Source organism: Suncus etruscus, chromosome 17 (genome assembly GCF_024139225.1).
Source record: "Suncus etruscus isolate mSunEtr1 chromosome 17, mSunEtr1.pri.cur, whole genome shotgun sequence".
NCBI lineage: Eukaryota > Metazoa > Chordata > Mammalia > Eulipotyphla > Soricidae > Suncus > Suncus etruscus.
This window is the reverse complement of record NC_064864.1, coordinates 32,598,962-32,626,733: the sequence shown is the minus strand read 5'-3', so window position 1 is coordinate 32,626,733 and position 27,772 is coordinate 32,598,962. Positions and strand designations below refer to the sequence as shown.

The window sequence follows — 27,772 nt, the reverse complement described above, 5'->3', positions numbered from 1 at the left end:
AGAAATGAGAATTGTATATGAATTGCCTGGAGCCATTCAGAATAATCTGGTGAACCAGGAATAAGATTTCTGTTTCTTGATTTCTCTATCTAATTTCCTTCAGTCTAAACTTCTGTTTTGTTCTGGAATTATCATTTCTGAAATGTGTTTAAAGGTAAATCAAGAAAGAATTATGACTTTATTTATTTAAACGTTTATACCATGTTTCTTATTAATCAAAATTAGTTTATGCTAATATGTACAAAGATGGAAATTTTATCCCATGTCAGTATACTTCAGGGGTGAAGAAACCCTATATCTCCTAGGACAAGGGAATTCCCTCTATAATATCCCCAATAGTTATTGTGCCTATGCAGGGGGAAAAAGAAAAGGGGGGGGAAAAAAAGCACAAAAAAAGATGGAATTTTAATATAAAACATCATTCTGGAAATAAATAATGATAGTGATCACTTTGAATAAGATTATGTTATGAGGAGGCCGGAGAGATAGCATGGAGATAAGGTGTTTGCCTTGCATGCAAAAGGTCTATGGTTCGAATCCCGGCATCCCATATGGTCCCCCGAGCCTGCCAAGTGCGATTTCTGAGCGTAGAGCCAGGAGTAAACCCTGAGTGCTGCCGGGTGTGACCCAAAAACCAAAAAAAAAATGTTATGATATGACAGTGTTATACTGTGGTTTCTCTTTTTTTTTGGGGGGGGTCACACCCAAGAGCACTCAGGGGTTACTCCTGGCTCTATGCTCAGTAATCGCTCCTGGCAGGCTTGGGGGAACCATATGGGATGCCTGGAATTGAACCACCGTACTTCTGCATGCAAGGCAAACGCGCTACCTCCATGCTACCTCACCGGCCCCATACTGTGGTTTCTCTTAACAATGGCTTGATCTTTCCAACACTTATTTCTGTATAAATTACTAACCTTTATTCCTATGATATATTGCCATTTAGACTTTGTTATACAAACCACCACTATAAACTGTAGCATAGAAGCAGGACACAGAAGAATACTACCCAGGATTCCTTACAAGAAACACTGTCTTGGGGCCTTTTGATCAAATAAACATTGCTGTTTTTAATAATTCACTTTTTTTAATCTAAGTGTAAACACAGAATAATCATGTTCCAAATTACAGTCTTTCCTCACCACTTAAGCAATTCCTTAGTGTGCCATGATACCTTTAGGAAGGGTAATTGCTTTAATCTGAATTTCCCTTTCTTGTTTATTTTATGGTAGATTCAACAGAACAGAGTAATCCATCGAGATTTTCTTCTATCTGCATATGGTAATTGTTTCCTTTGCTGAAAGAACACTGAGAGGGAGGGGGAAATCTCAAATCCCTTTTATGGAATTTTAGTATTCATTTACTGTTTTTATGCTATATGATGTTGAATTAAGAGAAGTCAGAGATGTTAAACAGTTAAAAAGGTTAAAAGCTTCTTTTAAAAAATCAAAAGTTGATTTGCACAGTAGTATAAGTGAGCTGTGTGATCATTTACAAAGAATGAAATTCTATATACTTCAATGTATTTTTTGAATTATAAACTAAAAAACAGTAGTTGAGAGCTAGGAATGTAAAGTAATTTGCAGTGTTTTGGGTTTGTTTTTGTTTTGTTTTGTTTTGTGGTCACACCCAGTGGTGCTCCGGGGTTACTCCTGGTTCTACACTCAAAAATCGCACCTGGGACTTCTGAGCGCATAGCTAGGAGTAACCCCTGAGCGTTACCGGTGTGGCCCAAAAACCAAAAAAAAAAAAAAAAAAAAAAAAATCGCACCTGGAAGGCTCAAGGGACCATATTGGATGCTGGGGATCAAACCCAAGTCCATCATGGGTCGGCTGTGGCAAGGCAAACACCCTACTGCTGAGCTATCACTCCAGCCCCAATGTGCAGTTTTTCTAATGACTGGAGGAATATCTCAGTATTTTTTACATCTGAAGATTAAAAGGAGTTAATGCTAATTATGAACTCCATTAAGGATTAGAGAGTAAATAACTACTTAACATGTTTACTAATTTAATATTTTAAGATTCTTTTATGATATCTTTAATATTCCTTCAAAGTATTTAACGAAACTTTGACATTAGTCTAAACCCTACGATGTACATACAAAATATTTGTGTCGTCCCTGAAAATTCCTCTTAACCTTTTGTGGTTGATTTTGTTTCTAAGCAACTATATATTTACACTTTTAAACAAAAACAGAAACAACTGTTGGGCCCGGAGAGATAGCACAACGGCGTTTGCCTTGCAAGCAGCCAATCCAGGACCAAAGGTGGTTGGTTCGAATCCCGGTGTCCCATATGGTCCCCCGTGCCTGCCAGGAGCTATTTCTGAGCAGATAGCCAGGAGTAACCCCTGAGTGTGGCCCAAAAACCAAAAAAAAAAGAAACAACTGTTGATTGATTTACATTTTATATGAATGGAATCGCATTGTATGTTTGTATGACTGGCTTCTTTTTACTCAGAATGAAGGTTTTACAGGATTCATCTGTATTATTGAGTATATTAATTGTTTTCTCCAGTGTATATATAGCCAACTTTACTCATTCACCTGTTTAGACTTTGTATAGTTCTGAAATCAGAACCAGTGATGAGAAATAAGTCTTGTCTCTTCTTTTTTCAATGAAAATGTTTATTGCTTTGAGATGGAAGACTTTCTTTGCTATTATTTTTTGATGTTCTCCTATCTCTTTCTTCTTCCCCCATTTTTAGGGGAACTTGGGAATCCTTTGATTCCTAGAAAATAATACACATTTTGTTTTGCCATTTTAGGGGGGTTCATGGAAGGCCACACATGGCAATGTTTAGGACTTACTCCTGGCTCTGTACTCATGGGTTACTCTTGGAAGTGTTAAAGAGGACCAAATACAACTATTGGTACTGAATTGGAATTGTCTATATGCCAGGCAGTAGGCCTTACTATCTCTCTAACCTAGCTTATTTTTTTGCCTACATGCTTGTTGATTATTTTTATTATTTTTATTTATTTGTTTGTTTACTTATTATTTTTATGGCATGAATATATTTTAGGATGTTCTTTAGCAGAGTGTTAATTTTAAAAATCTTTAACAATAAGGATATTTGAAAAGATTATACTGATAATCTCAATATCTTTTAATCTTTGGTTAAAAAGAGTTTCTGATTTGTTTAAATATAACTAGTAGTTCATTAATATTTATTACTATAAGCTGTGCATTATACAAAATAAGATATCAAGTCATAACTTACGAGTGTCTATGGTATTAGGGATTGAATCCTAGACCTCACACGTGACAGCCAGCCATTCTAACATTGAATTGCATCTTTTGTTACTCAGAACAGAATTTTTTTTTTTATTTAAACACCCTTGATTACATACATGATTGTGTTTGGGTTTCAGTACTAAAAGGAACACCACCCATCACCAGTGCAACATTCCCATCACCCATGTCCCAAATCTCCCTCCTCCCCACGCGACCCCCGCCTGTACTCTAAACAGGCTCTGCATTTCCCTCATACATTTCAGAACAGAATTTTTAAAGATGGTATGAATATAACTATAAATAATAGGGGCCAGCGAGGTGGTGCTAGAGGTAAGGTGTCTGCCTTGCAAGCACTAGCCAAGGAAGGACCACGGTTCAATTTCTGAGCACTTAGCCAGGAGTAACCCCTGAGCATCAAACGGGTGTGGCCCGAAAAAACAAACAAAAATAATAATAATAATAATAGCTTGTTCTGCATAATTGGTGGATTATTTTATATATTACTCTTTGGTAATTACAGAATTACCAAATAGTACCTGGTCAGCAGTTAAAATTTGCACCAGTAGATGGCATACAATTTTGGATTTTTTACTCCATAAATGTGTAATTTCTGTGGCCTTCAGAAAGAGAACCTTTTTTTATAGCTTGTAAAAAAATAACAGTGTTCCTTCATCAATTTTTTGTTATTGATTTTTCCCCTATAAAGTTTTACTTATTTATTTTATAAGAATATTTATTAAAGGGCCCGGAGAGATAGCACAGCCGATCCAGGACCAAAGGTGGTTGGTTCGAATCCCTGTTTCCCATATGGTCCCTTGTACCTGCCAGGAGCTATTTCTGAGCAGACAGCCAGGAGTAACCCCTGAGCATTGCCGGTGTGGCCCAAAAACCAAAAAAAAAAAAAAAAAAAGAATATTTATTAAAGACAATATCTTTGAACAGCTTCAGGAAACTTTCTATTGCAAAAATCCCATATAATTTCTGGGTAATAGACTATGACTTCCACGCAATCCTGTACTGCATTAAAGATTCTTCATTTGTGATTTAATACATTAAAGTAAAATTCATGGCCCTGCAATAATAGACGAGTGAGTGTCCTATATGTTTTCTGGCGTCCTATATCCCAAATCTAAAACTTGATTTTCAGGGCAGAGAGATGGCACAGCAATATGGCATTTGCCTTGCACACAGCCAACCCAGAAGACGGTGGATTATTTATAGGTTATTTATAGATAGTTCACTTGGCTATATTATGGCCATTTTGGTGGTTTTTTGTTTTTTTTTTATGCTTTTTTCCATAGGAAGCTATTCTGAAATACAATTGGTTGATTTTTAGGATAAGGATTCCCAGCATCCCTATGGTCCCCTGAACCTGCCAGGGGCGATTTCTGAGCGCAGAGCCAGGAGTAACTATGAGTATCACCAGTTGTGATCCAAAAACCAAAAAATAAAAACAAACCAACAGCAACTTGATTTTCTTTTCATTTTTTGAATACAATTTCACTATGAAGTCAATTCCCACATTGCTGCCTAAGACAGCTGTAAAGGAATCATCTGCATAACAAAATAGAAAGGATGGTTTGTCCTCCCCCCAACTCCCACTGCTATTGCTGATGATAAGCAATTTGAACTTGTAGCTCATCAGAGCCTTTTTTTTTTTTTTTTTGGCCCACAACTTGCTGAGCTCAGGGATAGTTACTCCTGGCTCTGCACTTAGAAATCACTCCTGAGGGGCCGGAGAGATAGCATGGAGGTAAGGCATTTGCCTTTCATGCAGAAGGTCATCAGTTCGAATCCAGCTTCCCATATGGTCCCCCATGCCTGCCAGGAGCAATTTCTGAGCATGGAACCAGAATTTCCTCTGAGCACTGCCGGGTGTGACCTAAAAACCACCAAAAAAAAAAAAAAAAGCAAAGAAATCACTCCTGAGGCTGGTCCAATGGCAGTGGTTCATCAGAATTTATTAACGTTAGTATCACAAAAGTTGGTACATAACCCCTCCCCCCCATTGCTCAATTTGACTGGTTTAAAAAAAATAAATTAAAAAAAAAGGAAATCACTCCTGAAAGACTCAGGGGACCATATGGGATACTAGGGATGGAATCTGGTTCTGCTGTGTGCTAAGCAATCACCCTAGCCACTTTGCTATCACTCTGGCCGCCTCATAAAATTTTGATGCTACAAGTATATGTCTATATGTTTATGACTCTCTTATTTGACAAAATAATGTGAAAATATTGGGGCCCAAAAGTCATTATATTACTTTAGGTTGTTTTTAGTTTTTTCTTTTTTGCCTCCCAAATAGTGATCAGGAGGCTTAAGATCGGGCCCGGAGAGATGGCACAGTGATGTTTGCCTTGCAAGCAGCCGATCCAGGACCAAAGGTGGTTGGTTCGAATCCCGGTGTCCCATATGGTCTTCCGTGCCTGCCAGGAGCTATTTCTGAGCAGACAGCCAGGAGTAACCCCTGAGCACCGCAGGGTGTGGCCCAAAAACCAAAAAAAAAAAAAAAAAAAAAAAAAAAAGGAGGCTTAAGATCTCTCCAGTGAGTCTTAGCCAGCAGAGCTGGCATTAATATAAGGATAGAGTATTTGGTTAATGCTTGGGCTATGTGGTACAAGGAATCATCATGCTGTGTTGGGGGTTTCTAAGGTAGCATCTGTGATATTCAGGGGATTATGTGGTGTTGGAGATCAAAATGCTGATTGTTTATTCAAAACATGCAAAGCCTTAAGCCCTGTACTGTATCTCTGAACCTCCTTTTCTTTTAATGTCCCCAAGTCCTATTTTTGTTCATTTGGTATTTATCATCTGTTACTTTCCAAGTTATAGGCCAGTAATTGTGTTTTTTTTATATTACTCAAATCTTTCTATTTCATCTTAAAGTGAATGATACATTAGTATGTTATTTATCCATAATACTGATGTAGAGTAATTAATGGTAGAAGGAAGTACGTAAAAGTTTACTGGAAGTAATTCATAAAGGAGGTAGGTTATCTATAGATAATTCACTTGGCTATATTATGACATTTTTGGTGTTTTTTTTATGCTTTTTCCATAGGAAGCTATTCTGAAATACAATGTGGCATATTCGAAGAAATGGGACTTTACTGCTTTGGTTGATTTTTGGGATAAGGTAAGATTATTTATTCTTTTAACCATGAAAATAATGATAATGCTATAAGAAATGAGTAAATACCCATAATCTGATCACTCATGCAGTTAGCATTATGTATTTTTGTGAAATATTTTCTCATTATAGAATATCTATTTTTAGAAGCTAATTTCAATTTAATTTAGTTATCCACTAATTCATAATTATGGTATATTGATATCAGCATTATTAATGACTGAAAAATACTCCGTGATTACATTTACATCATTCTAAAATATGTAGATTGTATCTTGTTTTACTGTTACTAGTTTTTCTGTAGTAATATCTTGGCATATGTATATATTAATACATTCTTTCTCCAAATTTAGGTGATTCTCAGAAATTTGGTAGCTCAGTAAAAGGCACAAAATTTTTTCACCTTAGATTTAAACCCTAAAAGCATTTTCCATAGAAAACTGTAATAATATATCCATCAGCAGTAGACAAGATCACTTTCACACTAGTATTGGAAGAATGGGTAAAATTTATTTTGAAAATACTGGCAATTACCTTTTGATCATTTTACATTGAAATAAAGATTCAGAAGAAATTGCGAAGAGATGTTCAGTTCCTATTGTTAATTGCTTACTAATACAGTATCAAAACCAGGAAATTTCAATATGGTTTTGTTTAGAGTTTATCTATTACGCCTGTACACAGTTGTGAGTGAAAATAAATAATTGTAGTTTTGTGTAACTGTTACCTATCATAAGAAAGATCTGCAACTGTTCCAGCATTGCAGAGTTCACTGGTGCTGCATATTAGTAATCACCAGTTTCTTTCCAATATCTGGCAATCACTAATCTTTACTCCACTTCTGTATATTTATTTCAAAGAGGTTACATACAGTGTTTACCTTTTAAAAGTCTCTTTTGTTCTTTTTAATTCTTTTGATATAGGAATAGTTTGTTCCTTTTTATTGTTACTTCTGGCTCTGCACTCAGAAGTCACTTCTGTCAGGTTTAGGGGAGGGACCATATGGGATGCTGGAGATGGAAGCCGGGTTGGCTGCATGTGAGAGAAATTCCCTACCCTCTGAGCTATTGCTCAGCCCCATGCCTAGTAGTTTTTGAACAAAAATATTAGAAGAATTTCTTTTTCTCCTGTACATTCCACTTTGGCAGTTCCCCTCCCCCATCTCTAGTAAGTGCTTATGGAACTTTATTATTTTTTATAATGGTTTGAGAAAAGCTGAGGCAAGGTAGTCTATTATTGCAACTATAGTTTCACAGCATATCAAATTTCTTTAATATACAAAACAATAATCTTTGTTATTTCCCTATTGCATAAATTTCTGAGTGTATATAAGAACATTGCTCTTTAGTTCACAATTTCTGAGGCAGTGTTTCTGGATTTTGTGGATATTTTCTTAAAGCTTAAAAAATGTAAAATGTCTTTTATATATGTCATAATCACATCAAATGAACTTTTAATGTTTCATAAGACTTCAGTTACTGTCTTTGTCTTTCTAGCTTTTGAACCTCTGATTTGTAGATTTTTGGGAATTTAACCTTTTTGGACTTTTCCTTCAATGCTCACAGTCTTTAGAATTAATAACATCTGCTTTATTTAATAACATTTGCTTGATTTAATTTAAATATGAAAATTGTAGACGCCAAGAGAGCTAGTCAAAGTCACTAAAATATTAAAATTTAGATTTGTATGAAGTCTGCAGACTTTGAGGTGAGCTTTTGGTTTATAGCATATTATTGAAAGTCTTATCTATAAGTTATTTTAAGTAATTCACATTTATTATGAATATTCATATTTGTTATTAATAGGACTAATTAGCTAAATTTCCTGAATTATTAGGGATGATCAGTCTGACTTTTTCTGCACTAAATTATTGATAAAATTGGATGTGTTGTTTTGTGTTTAAAACACTGGTTGTATATATGTATAGGTAGCACAGTAAAGCTATTGAAATCTTGTATTTCCCAAAATGAACAATTATTTAGTAGAATTCTGTATTCCAATAATAAAATTAAAATAGTATATGACGTGTCATGTAATTCCAGTCCTTATCCTGGGGTATCACACCAGGCTGTCCCGTGGCTTAATTCTGGCACAGGGATCACTTCTGGTAAACTCAGGGAACCTTGGCCCCTTCTTAGCTACAGCTGACCATCCTCATCATTGGCAGCCTTTGCTCTGATGACAGGTTTATTTTCTTTTTACTTTCCATTGTCTGTTCCTTTTATATGTTTTTCTTTTGTTTTGGGAGCCACACTGGGTCAGGGATTACTCTTGACTCTGTAGTTAGGATTACTACTAGTAGGCTCGGGAGACTATGTGGGGTGTCAGGATTAAACCCAAGTTGCACATCTGCAAGGCAATTGCCTTACCAGCTGGACCATCTTATCAACCTCTCTATTCTTAATAAACTACCTTTTTCTTTTTTTTTGAAAAAAAAAAAAAGTTTATTCAGTAAATAAGGGGAAGGAAAGAAAGATAAAGATATGTACTCAAGAGAAAATAGAGACTTCTCCAAAGTGGAAAAAGGCCAAGTATACATGCCAGGCAAGGATGTGTGGGCCATTTTTCCAGTCTGCATTCTAAATTGTGAAAACAAACATGTAAGAGAGGAAATGTGGGCATATACTTGAATATGAAAATACATACCTCAAGAGCTTTTGAGTGATATCTTAGCATTTGGCCTTCTTCCTCTGACATCTGCTTAACTTCAGTTTCATCCAAGTTATAACTAAAAGCACAGTTTTATATAATAGAGTCATATTTCATTGTATATGTACATACAGAGTTTTTACTTATCTGTCATTGGACATTCTTACTGTTTCCATATCATTGCTATAATAAATAGCACTATAGTAAAAAATAGGTGTGCATTTATATATTTTGGTTTTTGGGCTATAGTTAGGGGTTCTTACTCCTGACTCTGTTCTAGGGATAACTTCTCACTTCTGGAGTTGCTCAGAAGTACAGGGGACCGACCATATGGGGTTTTAGGGATGTAACCTCAGTTGGCCAAATGCAAAGCAAATGCCCTACCCGCTATACTGTTGCTTCAGCCCTGATGATTAGTGATGGTGAACACTTTTTCATACGGGTGTTGATCAGATATCTCTAGGTCTTTTTGTTCGTTTCTTGGTTCATATTAAGTGGTGTTCAGGGCTTACTACTGGCTCTGTCCTAGGGATCACTTCTTACTCCAGTGGGGCGGACTATATGGGTACTAGGGATTGAACCCAAGTTAACTGAGTCCGTGCAAAAACTCCAGCCCCTCTATGGATTTAATTGAGAAAAATGCCTGTATAGTTTCTCTCTCCTTTTTTTTGTGAGAATGTTTGATTTTATGTTGTCAAATTTTATGAATACTTTAGATATTTTGGATATTAACCCTTTGTCAGATAAATTGTATTTGAATTTTTATTTATTTTTAATTATTACTTTATTTAAACACCATGATTCATAGATGAACGTCATACATTTGTTTCTGCCATTCCATGTTTCAGCACCAATCCTACCAACAGTGTAAAATTCCTTCCACCATTCTCCTTGGAATTCTACCCACTCCCATGACTAACCCTTTGGGAGTCATGAAGTACTTTACTTTATATTGCTTGTTTACAACTAAGTGGTAATGGAATTATCAAAAAAAATAAAAACTACAGCAAATGAAAACTTGTGAAAATTATTATATCTCACAATGGAGGTCATTAAGTAATTGTCTGAAGGTTTACTAAGCAGTTTGTTATTGGGGCTTGGTATTGTTGTTAACCGTAGCTGGCTTCTATTGAAAAGGTATTGCACTGCCAAATATGCTACTGTGTGGTTCAGGAATTGTAAGTTTCAGTGACTGACATAGCAGTGGCTGTGTGACTTGGCTATGTCTGCCAGGGCTTCCAGAGTATAGGAGGGCGTGTGTGTGTGTGTGTGTGTGTGTGTGTGTGTGTGTGTGTGTGTGTGTGTGTGTGTGTGTGTGTGTGTGTGCTGTTTACATTTGCTCCAACAAAACCCTGGAAATCTCAGTCTAGATACTGTCGTATTTTGAGTTTTGATGTCTTTGCAGATAAGAGTGGTAAAGCAGTAAAGTTGGGCCATTGGTATGGTGGCAATTAAAGGTTGTGGGTAAAATGCTGGAGCTTTTTGCAGGGTGGGGATTTGGCCCTCCCCTTCTCCCTAGAGAACCCCAGTTTTCAGCTGTGAGGCTGGTGTGCCTATTATTTTTCATAGCTTGGCTTAAATGAAGCAGAACAATGACTGGTCTTAATGGTGGCTGTTACTGCCAAGACTTACAGAAGTACAAAATAGCATAGAGAGGTGGCCTGCAATGAATTTTTATTTCTTTATTTATTTAATTTGGATTTTGGGTCACACCCGGCTGTGCTCAGGGGTTATTCCTGGCTCTATGCTCAGAAATCACTCCTGACAGGCTCAGGGGATCATATGGGATGCCATGATTCGAACCACTGTCCCCTGCATGCAAGGCAAATGCCCTACCTCCATGCTATCTCTCTGGCTCTGTACTTTTATTTTAATATTTTGGGGGGGTTGGATACTCAGGGGACCATATGCTATGCTAGGGACTAAACCAGATCAGGCCATATGCAAGACAAGTGCTTTAATTTTGTATTGAGTCTCTGGCCTCTTATTTATTTATTCATTGGTTTTTGGGCCATAACCTGCTAGTGCTCAGGCTCTGCACTCAGGAAATCAATTCTTGTGGTTGGAGGACCATGGACCATATTGGAGGCTGGTGTTCAAATTTGGCTCAGCCATGTACAAGGCAGGCACCTTACTCATTGTAATATTTGTCCAGCCCCCTATTTTATTATTTTTTTAGTCTTCTTCTTTTTTTTTTTCTATTTCCCACAGTTTATATATTTTAAAAACCAAGAACTATAAATGAAGTAACATGCTGTGTATTATATCCTCCTCTGGGAATAGTTTTAAAGAAGTCTTATAGTAAAGAAACCTACTTAATTAGTTTGGATTACTTAAACATTTTTGCCCAAACTTATCTATAAAGAGAATACCATTTTTCTGTAACGACTTGTATCAAATATCCCATGGAAAACTCTTTGCTAAACAGTCTGTTGGCTTATTCCTGCTTACTCTCTCCTTTCTACTGTACATCTGGGCTATGTTCAGGTATTACTCTTCTTTCTCCTCATTCAGTGTTCAGGGAGCACTCCTGAAAAGTTTAGGGGGCCATATGAAATACGGGGGTCAAACCCAGGTTAAACACATGCTAAACAAGTGCTCTACTCACTGTAGTATTCATCCAGCACCTGTAGTCAACTTTTTCATCTCAGTCATATATTCCCAAATGTATTGGCTGTTTCCTTTCGGGGGTGGGGGGGAGAAATCACAGTCTGCCTGGAAATCTACCTCTTTTATATATCTTCCTACCCAACCTCCTTGTCCATTGCGTCCAAGCTACTTAGGCTCTGGATCCTTCCAGTCTAGATTTTTCCTACCATGGCCCCATTTAACCTTGTTTCCTTACTGTGGCTTCTCAAGCCCATGTCATACTGCAGATACACATTGACATAGTTTTCACCTTGGAATATTTGGGCACTATATGACCCTGGTTGAAACTGCTGATTTATATTCAATAGAACCTGGAATTGAGGGATAGATAATAATAATGTAGGGGTATTGATTGAGGGGGACCTAGAATCACTGTTGAAGTTAATAGCTTACAGCTACCAAATACTGACACTAATATCATGTAGACTATGATATTCAATAGAAAATCATTTAAAAGAAAAAGGGAAATGCTGATCGTCTTGATCTTTGGTATCTAATTTACAATTGTGATATTATTCAGCTGTCTCCTTTGCTCTTTACAAAGAGAAGTTTATACTTTAAAAAAAAAGATGGGGTCAGAGTGATAGCACTTCTTCAGTTTTTTTTGGTTTTTTTTTGGTTTTTGGGCCACACCCGGTGACGCTCAGGGGTTACTCCTGACTATGCTCTCAGAAATCACTCCTGGCTTGGAGGACCATATGGGACTGCAGGATTCAAACCATTCGTCCACCATCCTGGATTGGCTGCATGCAAACGTCCTACTACTTTGCTATCGGTCCGGCCCCTCTTCAGTATCATTTGGTGCAGATTATCAAACCTGTCATGCAAATGACTGAGTAACTTTAGTTCCCAATCATGCTTCTTAACTTTACTTGTCTTACTTCATCTTTCTAGACTCAGTCATGTCTTTATCTCAGCTGATATAATTTTTCTGTCTTCCCTACCTCTACTAAAAATATCTCTCTGTACTCAAAGTAGTACCTGAACACACTCTTGTATACATGATTATTTATGAGATTTATCATTATTTATTCATTTTTATGAGATATCAATATCCTTCATTAAGTTAAATTTCTTCAGGGAACTTTACTGTTTCACAGAATATGATTGGTAAGTAATAAATGTTCCTTGAACAGTTTTTTACTGAAAGATTTTAAAATTATTTACCAGAGATGCCAGAGAAGTCCATGGCAGTATAGGGGATTTGCCTTCTAGAGGTTAACCTCAGTTCGATCCCTGGTAGTGCATACAGTTCCTTGAACCCTATCAGAAGTGATCCCTGTAACACAAAACTAGTAGTATTCTCTGAGTTTAGCTAGATATGGCCCAAAACGCCCTAAAAATGATTTATGAAAAGTGGTAGTTTACCATTTGACACTGGCAGCAGAGAAAAATGTAAAGCCAAGACATTATCTTTTAGACTATTTATACAACATTTTAACCCTTAAAGCATTAAAATTCTGAAGAACAAAACCTTATATTGTTTATGTTTGTGTTTTTTCTCTTGGTGCTCAGTATGATGTTCTTGAACAAAGTCAAAGTGGCTAATCAGTATCTGCTTTAACTTAATTAAACTACATACTAGTAGACTGAATCATAAAGCATAAAGCGGAGCCTATTGGATTGTTCTCCCTTTTTTTGGATTTTGTTGTTTTGTTTTGGAGCCACACCTCATAATACTCAGGGCTTCCTGACTCTTGCACTCAGGGATCACACCAGACGGGGCTCGGAGGATCCTTTATGGTGCCAGAGATCTAATCAGGTTGATCATATGTAAGGCAAATACCCTACCTGCTCTTTTTTGGATTCTTGGAATTGCCTGGTCTACAGTTCAAAGGCCTATTTTCTTATTTTTTATCTGAAATAAAAGAATAAAAGCCCTACCTGCACTAAACCTGTTTCCTAAACTTTTTTTACCCAGTGATACGCAGGGGGTCTCCTGGCTCTGCTGTCAGGAATCACTCCTTTTGCTTCTCTGTGAACTATATAGGATTCTGGGAATCAAACCTGGAACAGTTGCATGCAAAGCAAATGCCTTAACCATTGTACTGTCACTCCATTTAATGTAACTGTCATTCAGCCCCACAGTTCTTTAATATCACATGATTCATAAACCAAAATAAATTTTAGTAACTAATTATTGTAATTAATTTTAGTAACTAACTATTGTCAAACTCATCTCTATTGAATTACAGTAGCCTAGTGCCATTGAATAAAATTAGATGCATTAAAAAAACAGTGTAAAATTGGCAGTAAATGAACACTGATGAAAGTATGGCTGTGGAAACACTGTATGAATGAAAATATCAACAACTTCTACTTTGGATCTCATAGTTATTTGATTTTCCTTTTTTTTTTTTTTTTGGTCAGTTTCTTTTTTTAAATATCTTTATATAAACACCTTGATTACAAATATGATTGTTGTTGGGTTTCAGTCATGTAAGGAACATCCCCCTTCACCAGTGAAACATTCCCATCACCAATATTACAAATTTCCCTCCTCCCCACCCCACCCCCGCCTGTACTCTAGACAGCCTTTCTACTTCCCTCATTCATTCACATTGTTATGATAGTTCACAATGAGTTATTTCTCTAACAGCAGTCATCACTCTTTGTGGTGAGCTTCATGTTGTGAGCTGGACCTTCTAGCCACCCTGTCTTTTGTCTCTGAGAATTATTGCAAAAACGTCTTTTATTTTTCTTAAAACCCATTGATGAGTGAGACAAACCCATTGATGAGTGAGACTATTCTGCATCTATCTTTCTTCCTCTGACTTATTTCACTCAGCATAATAGATTCCATGTACTTCTATGTATAGGAAAATTTTATGACTTCATCTCTTCTGATGGCTGCATAATATTCCATTGTGTATATGTACCACAGTTTCTTTAGCCATTCATCTGTTGAGGGGCATCTAGGTTATTTCCAGAGTCTGGCTATTGTAAATAGTGCTGTAATGAATATAGGTCTGAGGAAGGGATTTTTATATTTTATTTTTGTGTTCCTAGGGTATATCCCTAGGAGTGGTCTAGGGTTATTTGATTTTCAAAAAAATCCAAAATATAGAGGCTAGAGAGATAGTACAGCAGTTAGGGTATTCACCTTTTATGCTGTCTCCCCAACCCCTTATATGGACTCCTGAGTCAGGAATGATTCCTGAACAAAGAGCTAGGACCAAGCCTTGAGCATAGGTAGTTGTGGCTCATGAACAACAGGAATAAAAACAAAAACCCATAACTGAGGACTAGAGAGAGTTCAGCAGATTAAAGCTCACACTTTGTGTGCAGGAGTGCTGATTCAATCCTCTGCTTCATATATAGTCCCTTGGTGATCAAGATGGGAAAAGTCTCTGAGGATTGTTAGATGTGACTTAAAAACCAGAGATGGACGTAGAGGGGATCCAGACAGAAAGTTTCAGGTATATGTATTTATACTGTCCTGCTGTACATATGCCTGGATACCTTTTAATCTCTCTTGGTTATCTTTGTTGGCTCCATCATTGGTATGGCATAACAAATAGGATTAGACTCATTGTATCCAGCAGAACCCACTAACCATATATTACTATTTAAAATTGAAATTAATGGGCTGGAGAGATAGTGTGTGGGTAAGGTGCTTGAATTTCATGCAGCCAACCTTGTCTCAGTCTCCAGCCTTCCATATTGTTCCCTGGACTCTGAAGAGTGATTCCTGATCACAGGCAGAAGTAAAACCTGAGTCCAACCCTTTATGGTCTCTAAATCAAAACACTAAACTAAAATATAAAATAACTAAAATTGAGGGGCTGGGGCCGGGCGGTGGCGCTAAAGGTAAGGTGCCTGCCTTGCCTGCGCTAGCCTTGGACGGACCGCGGTTCGATCCCCCGGTGTCCCATATGGTCCCCCAAGCCAGGAGCAACTTCTGAGCACATAGCCAGGAGTAACCCTTGAGCGTTACCGGGTGTGGCCCAAAAACCAAAAAAAAAAAAAAAAAAATTGAGGGGCTGAATGCTTGCTGTGATGTGCCCAACCCAGGTATCATTGTAGCATCCCGTATGGTCCCCTGTGTAACATCAGGAGTAGTTCCTGAGTACAGAGCCAAGAGTAACCCCTGAACATCCCTAGGTATGATCAAAAAAAAAAAAAAAAAAAACCAGAAGAAGGAAAACACCAACAACAACCAAAAACAAAAAACACCTAAAACTAAAAAAGAATAACATTGAAATTAAACTTGAAAATTAGTTGCAGCTACCTATAGCTAATATAGACCTGCTTTAGTTACTATATTGCCTTTCAAATGGTCAATTAAAGTATTACATGCTTGAGCTGATAATTTTGCATATTTGTGTTGTATTAACTTTCAGGATTAAAGTAATAAAAAGCATTACAAATTAGATGAATGGCCGGGAATATTGCTCAGTGGTGAGTATATATGTGTTGCATGTGTGAGATCACGGGTTCTATCCCTGGCACCCAAAAATATACACACATAAACACACACACATAAAATAATTATAAGGAGTTCAAACATGACAAGTAGCTCTCTTATTTATTTATTTATTTATTTATTTATTTATTTTTTGGTTTTTGGGTCACACTCGGTGGCACTCAGAAATCACTCCTGGCAGGCACCGGGGACTGTATGGGATGCCGGAATTCGAGCCACTGTCCATCCTGGATCAACTGTGTGCCCTACCTCTGTGCTATCTTTCTGGCCCCCTGGCTCTCCTTTTGTAAAGGGCAGAAGCTTCATTTAGTGGAATAAGTCATCTCTTCGGTTCCTTCTGCATCTCAGTTTTTTCTGTCCTTGTCAGATTTCCTCAACAAGACTCTTCAGCAATTGCCATCATATATTAAGTTTTTATGAGTTGTTCTATCTGAAATAATCAAGTTTCTAAATAGAATATTATCAGCCCGTTTTTAAAGATATCTTCATTATAATATTTATGTTAACTAATAACGCATTTATAATATTTTCTTCCAAAATTATTCCATCATTGCTTCTCAGCCTTTCAACTGATATCAAGTGTAGTATCCAACTATTCTGCCACCAGGGGGTGTCCTCACCTTTTGCAAATATATTGTTTCAACCTCACTAATGAGTGAAGTTCAGACTAGATAGTATTAATTCATACTGGATACGTTAAGAAGAAAATTAATAATTAAGCTCTATTATATACATGCACATTATTTGAATTGTATAGTAAATTATTTTCAAAGTGTATTCGTATGGGACTCTACCAATGAACTATCTTGAAAATTACTTTAAAGTAATAACAGGGTCCAAGAGCTCATACAGCGGATAAGGCCCTTGACTTGCACATGGCCAATCTGGTTTTAATTCCTGGTTCCCATATGGCATACCTGGGTTTGATCTCTAGCATCCCATTTACCGTGTTTTCTGTCGTATAAGACGACTTTTGAAACAAACAAAAAATCAACAGAAAATCGAGGGTCGTCTTATACGCCGAGTATATACCGAAAAATGTTTCAATATGCGCTAAATGAAAATTGTCTGAATATTGCCACAAAACGAATTTTCCAACTCGATCCTGCACCAATCACTGCAAGGCTGCTCGGACCGCCTCTCTAACTCAGCCAGTCCAAGCAGGCTTTTTATGCATGCAAATTAGACAATGTTCTGGACCCGAATCTACACTGTCAAAAGCCTGCTCAGATTGGCCAGAGTCAGAGAGGAAGACTATTACAGTAGAACCTTTGAACCTTTGCTTGTTGTGATTGGCTCACTGTGGTACATACAGTTGCAGCACAGGAACGTTCTGTCTGATACAGGAAATATAGGCCTAAACTTATGTTTTAACTGCAAAATTAGGGAGTCGTCTTATACGCCGGCAAATACAGTAGTTCCCTGAGTGGAGTCAGGAGTAAGTCATGAGCAGCACTAAGTATATATGATCCAAAACCCCCAAAAGTAAATAAAAAGAAGTAACTTAAAGTGTTTCTTCTAGTTAAAATGTGTTCTTACTAAATTTTAATTTATAAACTATCGTAAATTATTGCCTCAATATAATAAGCTTATAGTAAGTTATAACTGCAATATAGTAAGCTTCCACTACTTGACATTTTACCTTACTATCAATTATTTCTATGAAATCTTGTTGAGTTTGATTGCCTGTCTGTGAAAGATGGATAATAGTTTGTATGGTATTGGGAGTGCATTGTGGTGTGATTTCTAAAAGTGATTGATAGATAGATATGGTTATATGTAGTAATAGAAGTGAGATATGAGAAAGACCTATCAGAACATCTGATGCTAGTGTGGGAATCATTCCTTAAAGAACAATCATTTTACAAGAACAGTACTGGAAAATAAGTTTTTTTGAGACATAGAGCAATGCGGATATATTGTTATGTTTTTATTAATACTATTTTGTGCACTTTATGTTAGTATAAAAATGAATTTCAGGGGCCGGAGAGATAGCATGGAGATAGAGTGTTTGCCTTACATGCGGAAGGACAGTGGTTCAAATCCCGGCATCCCATATATGCCTTCTCCCCACAGCCTGCCAGGAGCGATTTCTAAGCATGAGCCAGGAGTAACCTCTCCAGGGGTCTCAAACTCAATTTATCTGGGGGCCGCAGGAGGCAAAGTCGGGGTGATCCTTGAGTGCAAAGTCAGTAGTAAGCCTGGAACATTGGGGGGTGTGACCCAAACAACTAAAACAAAACAAAACAAAAAAAGATTTCTTTAGGGCAAGGCCACAAAATGTTGTACGTAGGGCCACGAGTTTGAGACCCTTTGCAGCTCTGCCGGGTGTGACAAAAAAAAAAAAAAAAAAAATATATATATATATATATATATAATCAGTAAATGCTAGTTAGAGAAATGCTTCCTTATGTTTCATAAACCTACACAATTCTAATTTTCATTCTATTTTAATGAAATTTTTGTAGGAAATTGTATGGCTGTTTTTGATTAGAGACATGTTCTGTTCTAAAAATTTAATGAACATATTCTTACTAATTCATTGTGTTCCCAGATTAGTTATTATTTACTTGGATTAAGTAGTGCATGATGTGGAAATTTCCAAATCCATCGACAAAAGCCTGTGAATTTTAAACCAGATGTGGGTTTTTTTGTTTGTTTTTGTTTTTGTTTTTTTTTCAGCCACACCCATTTGATGCTCGGGTTACTCCTGGCTAAGCGCTCAGAAATTGCCCCTGGCTTGGGGAGACCATATGGGAGCAGGGGGATCTAACCTGGGTCCTTCCTTGGCTAGCGCTTGCAAGGCAGACACCTTACCTCTAGCGCCACCTCACCGGCCCCTAAACCAGATGTTTTAATTTAAACCAGAAAATTTAAAATTTTCTGAATGAAGTGAGATACTATTACAGAATTCTGTCATAAGAAATAGAATGGTCTTTAGGTAAAATTGGAAATTGTTTGTGGTTAAAGGTCAGCAGGAGGACTCTTTCTTACTTTCTCCTTTCTCCCTGGACTAGCTCATGAAAGCTGGATTTAAAATTGGAGTGAAGAATAAAAGGGTAATCCATGACCTGTCTCTTTTCCCTTTTTTTCTTCATTCACTTGCATTAATATGGGGGAGGAAATAGAAAGAAATTTATACCAACATGATACATTCCATGTTAAGTGTTGAGTTATAGGACAAATACTATAAAGATGGTTTTGTTCTATAACTAAAGCAAATCATTTCAAATGTATATAATGGATATAGTTTTTATCTCTGCATCCTAGGTGTGAATCATGATACTTTAAAGATCTGTATAGAAATTCTTAATAGTTATTTGAAGTGGAAAATTAAATCGCGTAAGAAGATTTTAGAGAGAAGTAGGGTGCTATGAGCACAGACCTTTTTACTGTCACAACTGCTGTTCCTTGTTAATGTTCAGCTTTTCCTGTCCCCTTGCTCTCTGCCACTCTACTCATTTTGTACTTCTTTTGATAACATTAGATAAGATTGCGGACACTCTTATTAAGTCCACAAATTAGTTAATATTTGCATCTTGAATATGAGAATATTAGGTTAGCTCTTTCTCAGATCAACTGCAAATTGGACTTTATTACATTTTTGGTACACTTTTATTGACGCTGTGATTGTCATGGTGATTCACATGAAAAATTACGCTGTGGTTGGCCTGTCAAACTTGCCTGGGCCTTCAGAAATTAAGTAGATTGAGTGAGTCTGTTTTCTTGTGAGCTGTCATATTCTTCACTCAGAATATCAGTTTGAGTCACACACAAATAAATATTAGAAGTGTTCGCCTTCTCCATTTGATTCCTTACATCATTTTAGTGATTTAAATGTTTTTTATTTTTCTCGTGCTTGTTTAGTTTTTTTTTCTGTTTTTGTTGGAGTTGGGCCACACCTAGCAGTGCTCAGGGTTCTGCACTTAGAAATTACTCCTGGCAGGCTTGGGGAATCATAGTGGGATGCTGGAGATTGAACCTGGGTTAATTGCATGCAAGGCAAACACCCTACTTGTGTGCTATCTCTCCAGCCCTCACATATAGTTTTAAATGTAAATAATATGCCTGGAGAATAAATTCAAAAGATCCCAATAATTCTATTTTATTTTAATTTTGAATAGGAAATGGAGTTTCTTTTCTTTTGGGGCTTTTAAACTCCAGTAGTAGATTTCTCTGGTAAGTTTTAGGCATATTTAGATTGCTTAGTACATTATATATGCTGTTTAATTAACTTGCGGTGTTAGGGTGGGACCAGACTATTTCCCAGTAGACTTCTCCCAGCAATTCTTGGCTCAATGCTGGTATTTGAGGATGAGGTTCTGCTCAGTCTCCAGGGGTCTCAAACTCGCGGCTCACGAGCCCTTTGCGGCCCTCCGTACCACATTTTGTGGCCCTGCCCTAGAGGAATCTTTTTTTGTTTTGTTTAGTTTTAGTTGTTTGGGTCACACCCCCCAATGTTCCAGGCTTACTACTGACTTTGCACTCAAGGATCACCCTGACTTTGCCTCCTGCGGCCCCCAGGTAAATTGAGTTTGAGACCCCTGGCAGTGTTGCAGACTACCATATCCACCCTGATTTATTCAGGGGTACAGGGCCTCCAGTACCCCATCCAGAGTGTTCAGGTGTCCCTAGGGTCTCATGGTCTGGTGCTGAATGAGGATTAAGGGGTCATGTGGTGCCAGTGTTTCACTGGGCCATCAACATAAAAAAAATTTTTTTTTTCTGAAGAATGAAACAAAATTTCTAGAGTTGCTCACATCCTTAGTCTTAAAATTTTTCTTCCTTTACATGACTCTTCCTTCCTCTGTCTACTCTCTTTTAAACAACATTTTAAGATTTTAATTATAAAGAACTGTAATTCACAAGGTTATTGATAGTTGGATTTTAGTATTCCAAGACCAAATCTCCCATCAGTGTTAACTTCCCTCAACCAGTGTTTCCATGCTACCTTCCATTGCCTGATATGTACATCCACTGCCTCCCCTTTCTGCCTGCCACCATGACAGGCACATCTCTAAGTTCAGCGACTTTAATTTAGATCTTATGTTTTCAGTGTTGTTAAGTCTGTTCTTTGGATATATAGCAGTTTCCCACATCACTGGTGTGCCTGAGGTCCAGATCCCTGTTCCCCTGCTACTTCTCTTTCTCTTCTTCCGCCCTCACCCTAGATTCACTTGTCTTCTCTCTATACTCTGAATCAAGGGTGTTTATCTCTCACATATTTATTAAGTAAAGCTATTTACTATCCTAAAGAAAACAAAGAAAAAGCTCTTGCCATCTTCAATGTCTTATAAAGAAATGCACAGATAAAATATAAGAGGAACAGTAATCTGAATAGAGGGAAGCTGTTTGAATAGACTTTGAAGCAAAGTTTTTTGTTTTTGTTTTTGTTTTTTGGGCCACACCCGGCGTTGCTCAGGGGTTACTCCTGGCTGACTGCTCAGAAATAGCTCCTGGCAGGCATGGGGACCATATGGGACACCGGGATTTGAACCAACCACCTTTGGTCCTGGATTGGCTGCTTGCAAGGCAAACGAAGCTTTGCTATCTCTCTGGGCCCTGAAGCAAAATTTTGTTTAAGCAAGACATTAAAAGTTAAAAGAAAGGCCCGGAGAGAGAGCACAGCGGCATTTGCCTTGCAAGCAGCCGATCCAGGACCAAAGGTGGTTGGTTCAAATCCCGGTGTCCCATATGGTCCCCCGTGCCTGCCAGGAGCTATTTCTGAACAGACAGTCAGGAGTGTGACCCCTGAGCACTGCCGGATGTGACCCAAAAACCAAAAAAAAAAAAAGTTAAAAGAAAAAGATGAGCAGTGATTAGGGCACTTGTCTTGAAGGCAACTGGCCCAGCTTTGATCTTTGACACCCCATATGGTCATCTGAGCCCACCAGGAATAATCCCTGAGTGCAGAGTTAGGAGTAAGCCTAAACACAACCAGTTGTAGCCCAGGAGCCAAGGTTAATGCTGACTAGGAAAGATTTTTTTCCAGATATAGGACAAATTATAATTTTGGAAGCACTGATAGGTACTAGAGTAAATTGCTGATATTTTATTCTGTATAATGAACAGATTTGTATATACATGCACATAGTAAATAAGACTAGATGAACACAAATGGGCCATATATATAGCTCGGTTATTAGTTCAAGGAGTTTGAACTATGTTGAAAGGGCAGAGGAGGAGGATATGGGACACATGCTGGGAAAAGGGGTGGAGGGAGGACAACACTGGTGGTGGGAATGGCCCTGATTCATTGTCACTATGTACCTTAAATATTACTGTGGAAGATTTGTTATTCACTTTGGTCACCATAAAAATTATTTTAAAAAAATAAAGGAAAAGAGATGAGTCAGAATTGAAAAAAGAAAAAGAAAAAAGCTATTGAAAGCTTTCAGGTGTAGTTGGGACACACCTGGGTGAATTTAGGTAGAACTGTAGGTGGATTACCAGCAGGGAAGCATTTAGAGATTGGATGAGAAATTGAGTCAGGGTAGTTCAAAACCGATTAAAAGGAGGTAATGAATATGTACGATCCTACTAAATCAATCATTTGAACATGTCCGTTAATATATGTGGGGGTAATAAAAGAAAGAGGAGATTCTAGAAAGGGTCAGATTTGCTGACCCATTAGATAATAATACTTTGCGCTTATTTATGAGCATTAACACTATTATATTTAAGCCTTTAAGCTCTAAACAAGGGGTCTCAAACTCAATTTACCTGGGGGCCAAAGGAGGCAAAGTCAACAGTAAACCTTGAACATTGGGGGGTGTGACCCAAACAACTAAAACAAAACAAAACAAAAAAAGATTCCTCTAGGGTATGGAGGGCCGCAAATGGCCCGCAGGCTGCGAGTTTGAGATCCCTGCCTAAACTGTTAAAATTTTCCTTATAGGTGAGAAAATAAGGGATTCAGGGATTTTTGTAAGTTAATATAGAGAACAAATGGAAATCCTGTTTTATAATTGTAATCTTCTAATTTCTTGGTCAGTTATCTCATTACCATCATGTAAATACTCATTTTCATATATTCATTATCATTCTTATTATAAATGTTAGGACAGTGTTTGAAAGCAATAATATGTGAGGTTTACATAGCAATACTGATATTTGAGGAAGACTACAGATATTACTTGGTAGAAAAGCACATACTCTGTATTATGAGACCCTGGTTTTGATCCCTGGCTCCAATACAAAAAAATTTTTTTAAATGTGGAGAGACATAAAACCAGGCTAGTGTTTCAAATGTTGCTTTCTGTCTTAGACAGTAGTTAGATTGGTTAGGTTCTCAAGTGATATTTGTGGTGTTCTCATTTTCAAAGCATTTGTTAGACATAGATCTACAGTATTGACTGTGGTGAAAAGTTCTGTGTACTAAATCTTTATTGGATAAATAAAGTATATCTTAAACCTTATTTTCAGCCAGGAAAGCATGTCAGCAGTTACTTCTATGTCAGATTTTTAAAAGACAGGGTCAAGTACCCAAAGGAAAAGAAGCTGTCAGCCCATTTAGAAATTTAAGATTAAATGTCTTTAGGTTAAAAATCTTAGAATAGATATTCCTCCTTATCCTTCCGGCAAACTACATTTTAGAAATATGGACACTCTAGGGCTGATACCAGAGTGCTTGACTGCAATTGTGTGATCCAAGTTCAGTCCTTGCCATCACCTGAGTATCACCAGGAGTGAGGATTGATTCCTGAGTGCAGAGTCAGAAGTAAGTCCTGAACACAGGTAGGAGTGATCAGAAAACAAAAAAGGAAGAAAATGGACATTATACATAATAAATATACAAATCTGAATGGTAGAAAGAACCGACCAGAGTTTATGGTTCTGTAGAAAAGATACAGCACCCATGTGTGGTATTCTTACCACTAATTCTTACCTTTAAACAGTGGTATCATGATGACTTTTCCCTCCCCATCCTTAGACTCAACAGAAAGTTGTAGAAAGCCCACAAAATAAGATTTAAGTAAGCTAGAATGTTTAATAATAAAATATTCAGTTTCCAATTTCAGAAATCAACCCAAGTGCCTGAAACAGATGAGTGGCTAAAGAGACTTCGCCACATCTAAGCAATGGGATACCATGCTGTTATAATATACTGTTATATGTCCTGTTGCGCACAAAACTTTGCTGTTATATAGCTACACAATGGAATACTATACTATTAGAAGAATAAGGTCATGAAATTTGCTTATAAATGAATGGATATATGGAGATTATTAATGCTGAGTAAAGTGAGTCAGAGGAGAGAAATAGACATAAAATAATCTCACTCATTAGTGAGATATAAGAAGAATGAAAGATAGCAGGGTAATATTATCTAGAGACAATAGAGAAGACAATAGAGATTAGAGCCAGGAGGACCGATTCATGTTAGGTAGCTTTACACAAAAGTTGGAGGAGGCTGAGGTTTTAGTTGGAAATGATCGCTCTGGACAAGAATTGGGTGGTGAAAGGAAATAGTGATAGCTATGATACCCCTCAGTAACAATATTGCAAATCACAAAGTCTAAAATGGGGAGGGAGGGAGGGAGAGAGGGAGGGGGGAGAGAGAGAGAGAGGGAGGGGGGGAGAGAGAGAGAGAGAGGGAGGGGGGAGAGAGAGAGAGAGAGAGAGAGAGAGAGAGAGAGAGAGAGATAGAGAGAAAGAGAACAGAGTTAGGTGGGTGGGAAGGAAAGTGGGGCATTGGTGGCAGGTAAAGTGCACTGGTAAAGGATAGTGTACATTTTATTACAGAACTCAGTCATGAACAATTTTGTAACCATAGTGTTTAAATAAAGTAATTATATTAGAAAAATCACTCATCACAAAGAACCAGGAAAATTTCAACTGAATTGAGAGAACAGAAGCATTAGCTGTGAAATAACACAGATGTGGATCTTCTGAGAAGAAATTTCAGGCAAATTTCATTATACTCAATTAAAAACTATATAAAATGAGTCAGAGAAATAGTACAGCAAATAGGGCACTGGCCTTGCGTGCAACCTGCTCAGGTTAAATCCCCAACATCCTATATGGTCCTCTGAACAGCCAGGAGTAAACCAAGAGCTACCCCCAAACCCCAAGTGGGAAGGCCTCACTCTCCCCAAAATACCAGCAAAGAAACAAGGTATAATTACCCAAACAAATTTTATTTTACCCTCTTTGCTTTTCCTTTGTTTTCATTTCCACTGAATATTTAATTGTGACACTTGCCAGGGGCCCTTGGACGTGGCTTGTCTGCAATGTTCTGGAGATCACACCAAACTTCACTGTGACCCTGGAAATCACAAAACATCAGTATCACTGAGATATGCTCAAAATAATAGCGTGATACTAGGAAATGAACTTGAAACTTCAAAAAGGAAGGAGGCATTTTACCATTGAACCCTTTTCAAATACAAGTTTTAGAATTACAGGGGACCTGAGGATAGTTCAATTGTAGAGCATTTGCCTTGTAAGCATGAGACCACAGTTTTCTCCCTGGCACTATCCTAAATGTGAGGGCCATTTTTTCCATATCATCGCACTAACATTGTTATCCATATCCACATCATTGTTACCCATATCCTTGCACTACCATTTGTAATTTAATATACAAAAAAGTATGTTATCTTGGGGCCGGAGAAATAGCACAGCGGAGGGCGTTTGCCTTGCACGCAGCCAACCCAGGACAGGCTGTGGTTCGAATCCCGACATCCCATATGGTCCCCTGTGTCTTCCAGGAGTGATTTCTGAGCACAGAGCCAGGAGTAAATCCTGAGCACTGGGTCACTAGGTGTGACCCAAAAACCAAAACCAAAATAAAAAAGTACATCATCTCACTATACCACACTGACTAAAATGTATGATTGCTGTAATCCCTGGCAATTGTTTGTTGTGTATGTAAACATTTAAATGGGATTATTAAATTACTGACCCTACCCTGGTCGGTGATTGTGCCCTACCCTAGGGTGTGGCCTGGCATTCTGCTCCCACCCTAGGGTGGTACCTGATTCTGCTCCCACCATTGGGTGGTACCTGATTCGGGGGCATAAAAGCAAGGGTCTGTGGAAGGGGAGGGGCTTGTTTCCTGGGGCCTAAGTACCACCCAGTGGTGGGAGCAGAATGCCCTAGGGTAGGGCACAATCACCGATCAGGGTAGGGTTGGTAGTATACTGTCCCATATTACTGTTCTTTGTAAATACCTGTGATTAATTGAATACAAAATTTATAAATCTTGGGGGCAGAGCGGTGGCGCAAGCCGTAAGGTATCTGCCTTGCCCGCACTAGTGTAGGATGTAGGACGAACCTCGATTTGATTCTGCAGCATTCCATATGGTCCCCCAAGCCAGGAGTGATTTCTGAGCGCATAGCTAGGAGGAAACCCTGAGAGTCTCCGGGTATGGGCCAAAAACCAAAAAAAAAAATTTTTTTCTATGAATATTCTGGATATCAGGTTTTCCAAGATACCAATTAAAAGAGGAATATAAAGATAGACTGGGTTTTAGAAGTAATAGTCTTAGTGTTAGAACTTCCCAATTAACCCAGAGTGGGTATCAACTATATTACTTTTTTGTGTATTATCTGCATCTCCAGGTACAGAGGTATAAAGGAATATTCCTTTAATTTCTCCTGTTTACCAGAGAAATTTACAGATTATTATAAGGAATTTATTTTTCATCAGTTAAGGTGCAAAAACAAAATAAAAGCCAGAAACTTTATTTTAATTCCAATCTAATTGCCACTTGACCTCTTCAGTGTGTGAATGTCATGGAACTCTCTAGACTTCAGTTTTCCTTTTTTATAATAATGTCAGGATCAAACTCTTCAAATGTTTTCTACTTCAAGTGTGATTTTAAATGAATAAGTGACTTTCATCTTCATGTTTACTAAATAAGATTTTGTTTTTTGTTTTTGTTTTTGACCACACCTGGTGACGCTTAGGTTACTCCTGGCTATGCGCTCAGAAATCGCTCCTGGCTTGGGGGATCATGTGGAAAGCGGGGGTGGGGGTAGGGGGATCGAACCACAGTCCATCCTAGGCTAGAGCTTGCAAGGCAGACACCTTATCTCTAGCGCCACCACTCCAGCCCCACTGTATGAGATTTTTATTGTTAAAGAACTACCCTGATATCTTGAGAGAAGTTAGATTTTAAAATCAAACTTAGTTTCTAAAACATTTGAGGTAGGAAATTATAATTACAAGAATGGACCATGAGTGTCATCTTCATTATGCTAAGGATTATAATATGGAAATTGTGTTTTTTATTTCCCAAGAGTGCCCCAAAAAGGAAAATTCTGAAGTTATCTATTAAGTCTGATTGGACATACAGACTATATACTCTGAAATAATTACTGTTTCTTTGGTAATATATTAAAATTATAGGCAAATCTAAATAGTTTCTTGGTGGCCTCACATCTTTTAGGTCAGAAAACTGTTTTCACTTGCAAGTGTTTTTGTTAATTGTGAATGTTGATAGGGATAGGTATTTGATTATAATACTCATTTGTTTCCAACAGAGTATAAGGTGAGGGTCATACATTTAGAAATGAATATTTAAAATTAGTGGTGCACCTGTAGGTATACATGTAATTAATGATACTGATAATGTGCATTTCATGATCTTTTAAGAGGCAGATATATGATTTAATTTCACGACAATAGAAAAAGTAATAGCAAATGTTATTTGTTCATTTGGCTTTTATTC

General features: G+C 37.6%; 1 protein-coding gene across 1 annotated transcript in view; it reads left to right on the top strand.

The window, feature by feature from the left end:
- Window positions 1-27,772, top strand: part of PARG (poly(ADP-ribose) glycohydrolase) — a 99,156-nt gene that overhangs the window by 19,037 nt on the left and 52,347 nt on the right. The window contains exon 7 of the mRNA XM_049790769.1: window positions 6,302-6,376. Within this exon, the coding sequence (XP_049646726.1) occupies window positions 6,302-6,376 (75 nt within the window). The remainder of the gene's footprint in view (window positions 1-6,301; window positions 6,377-27,772) is intronic.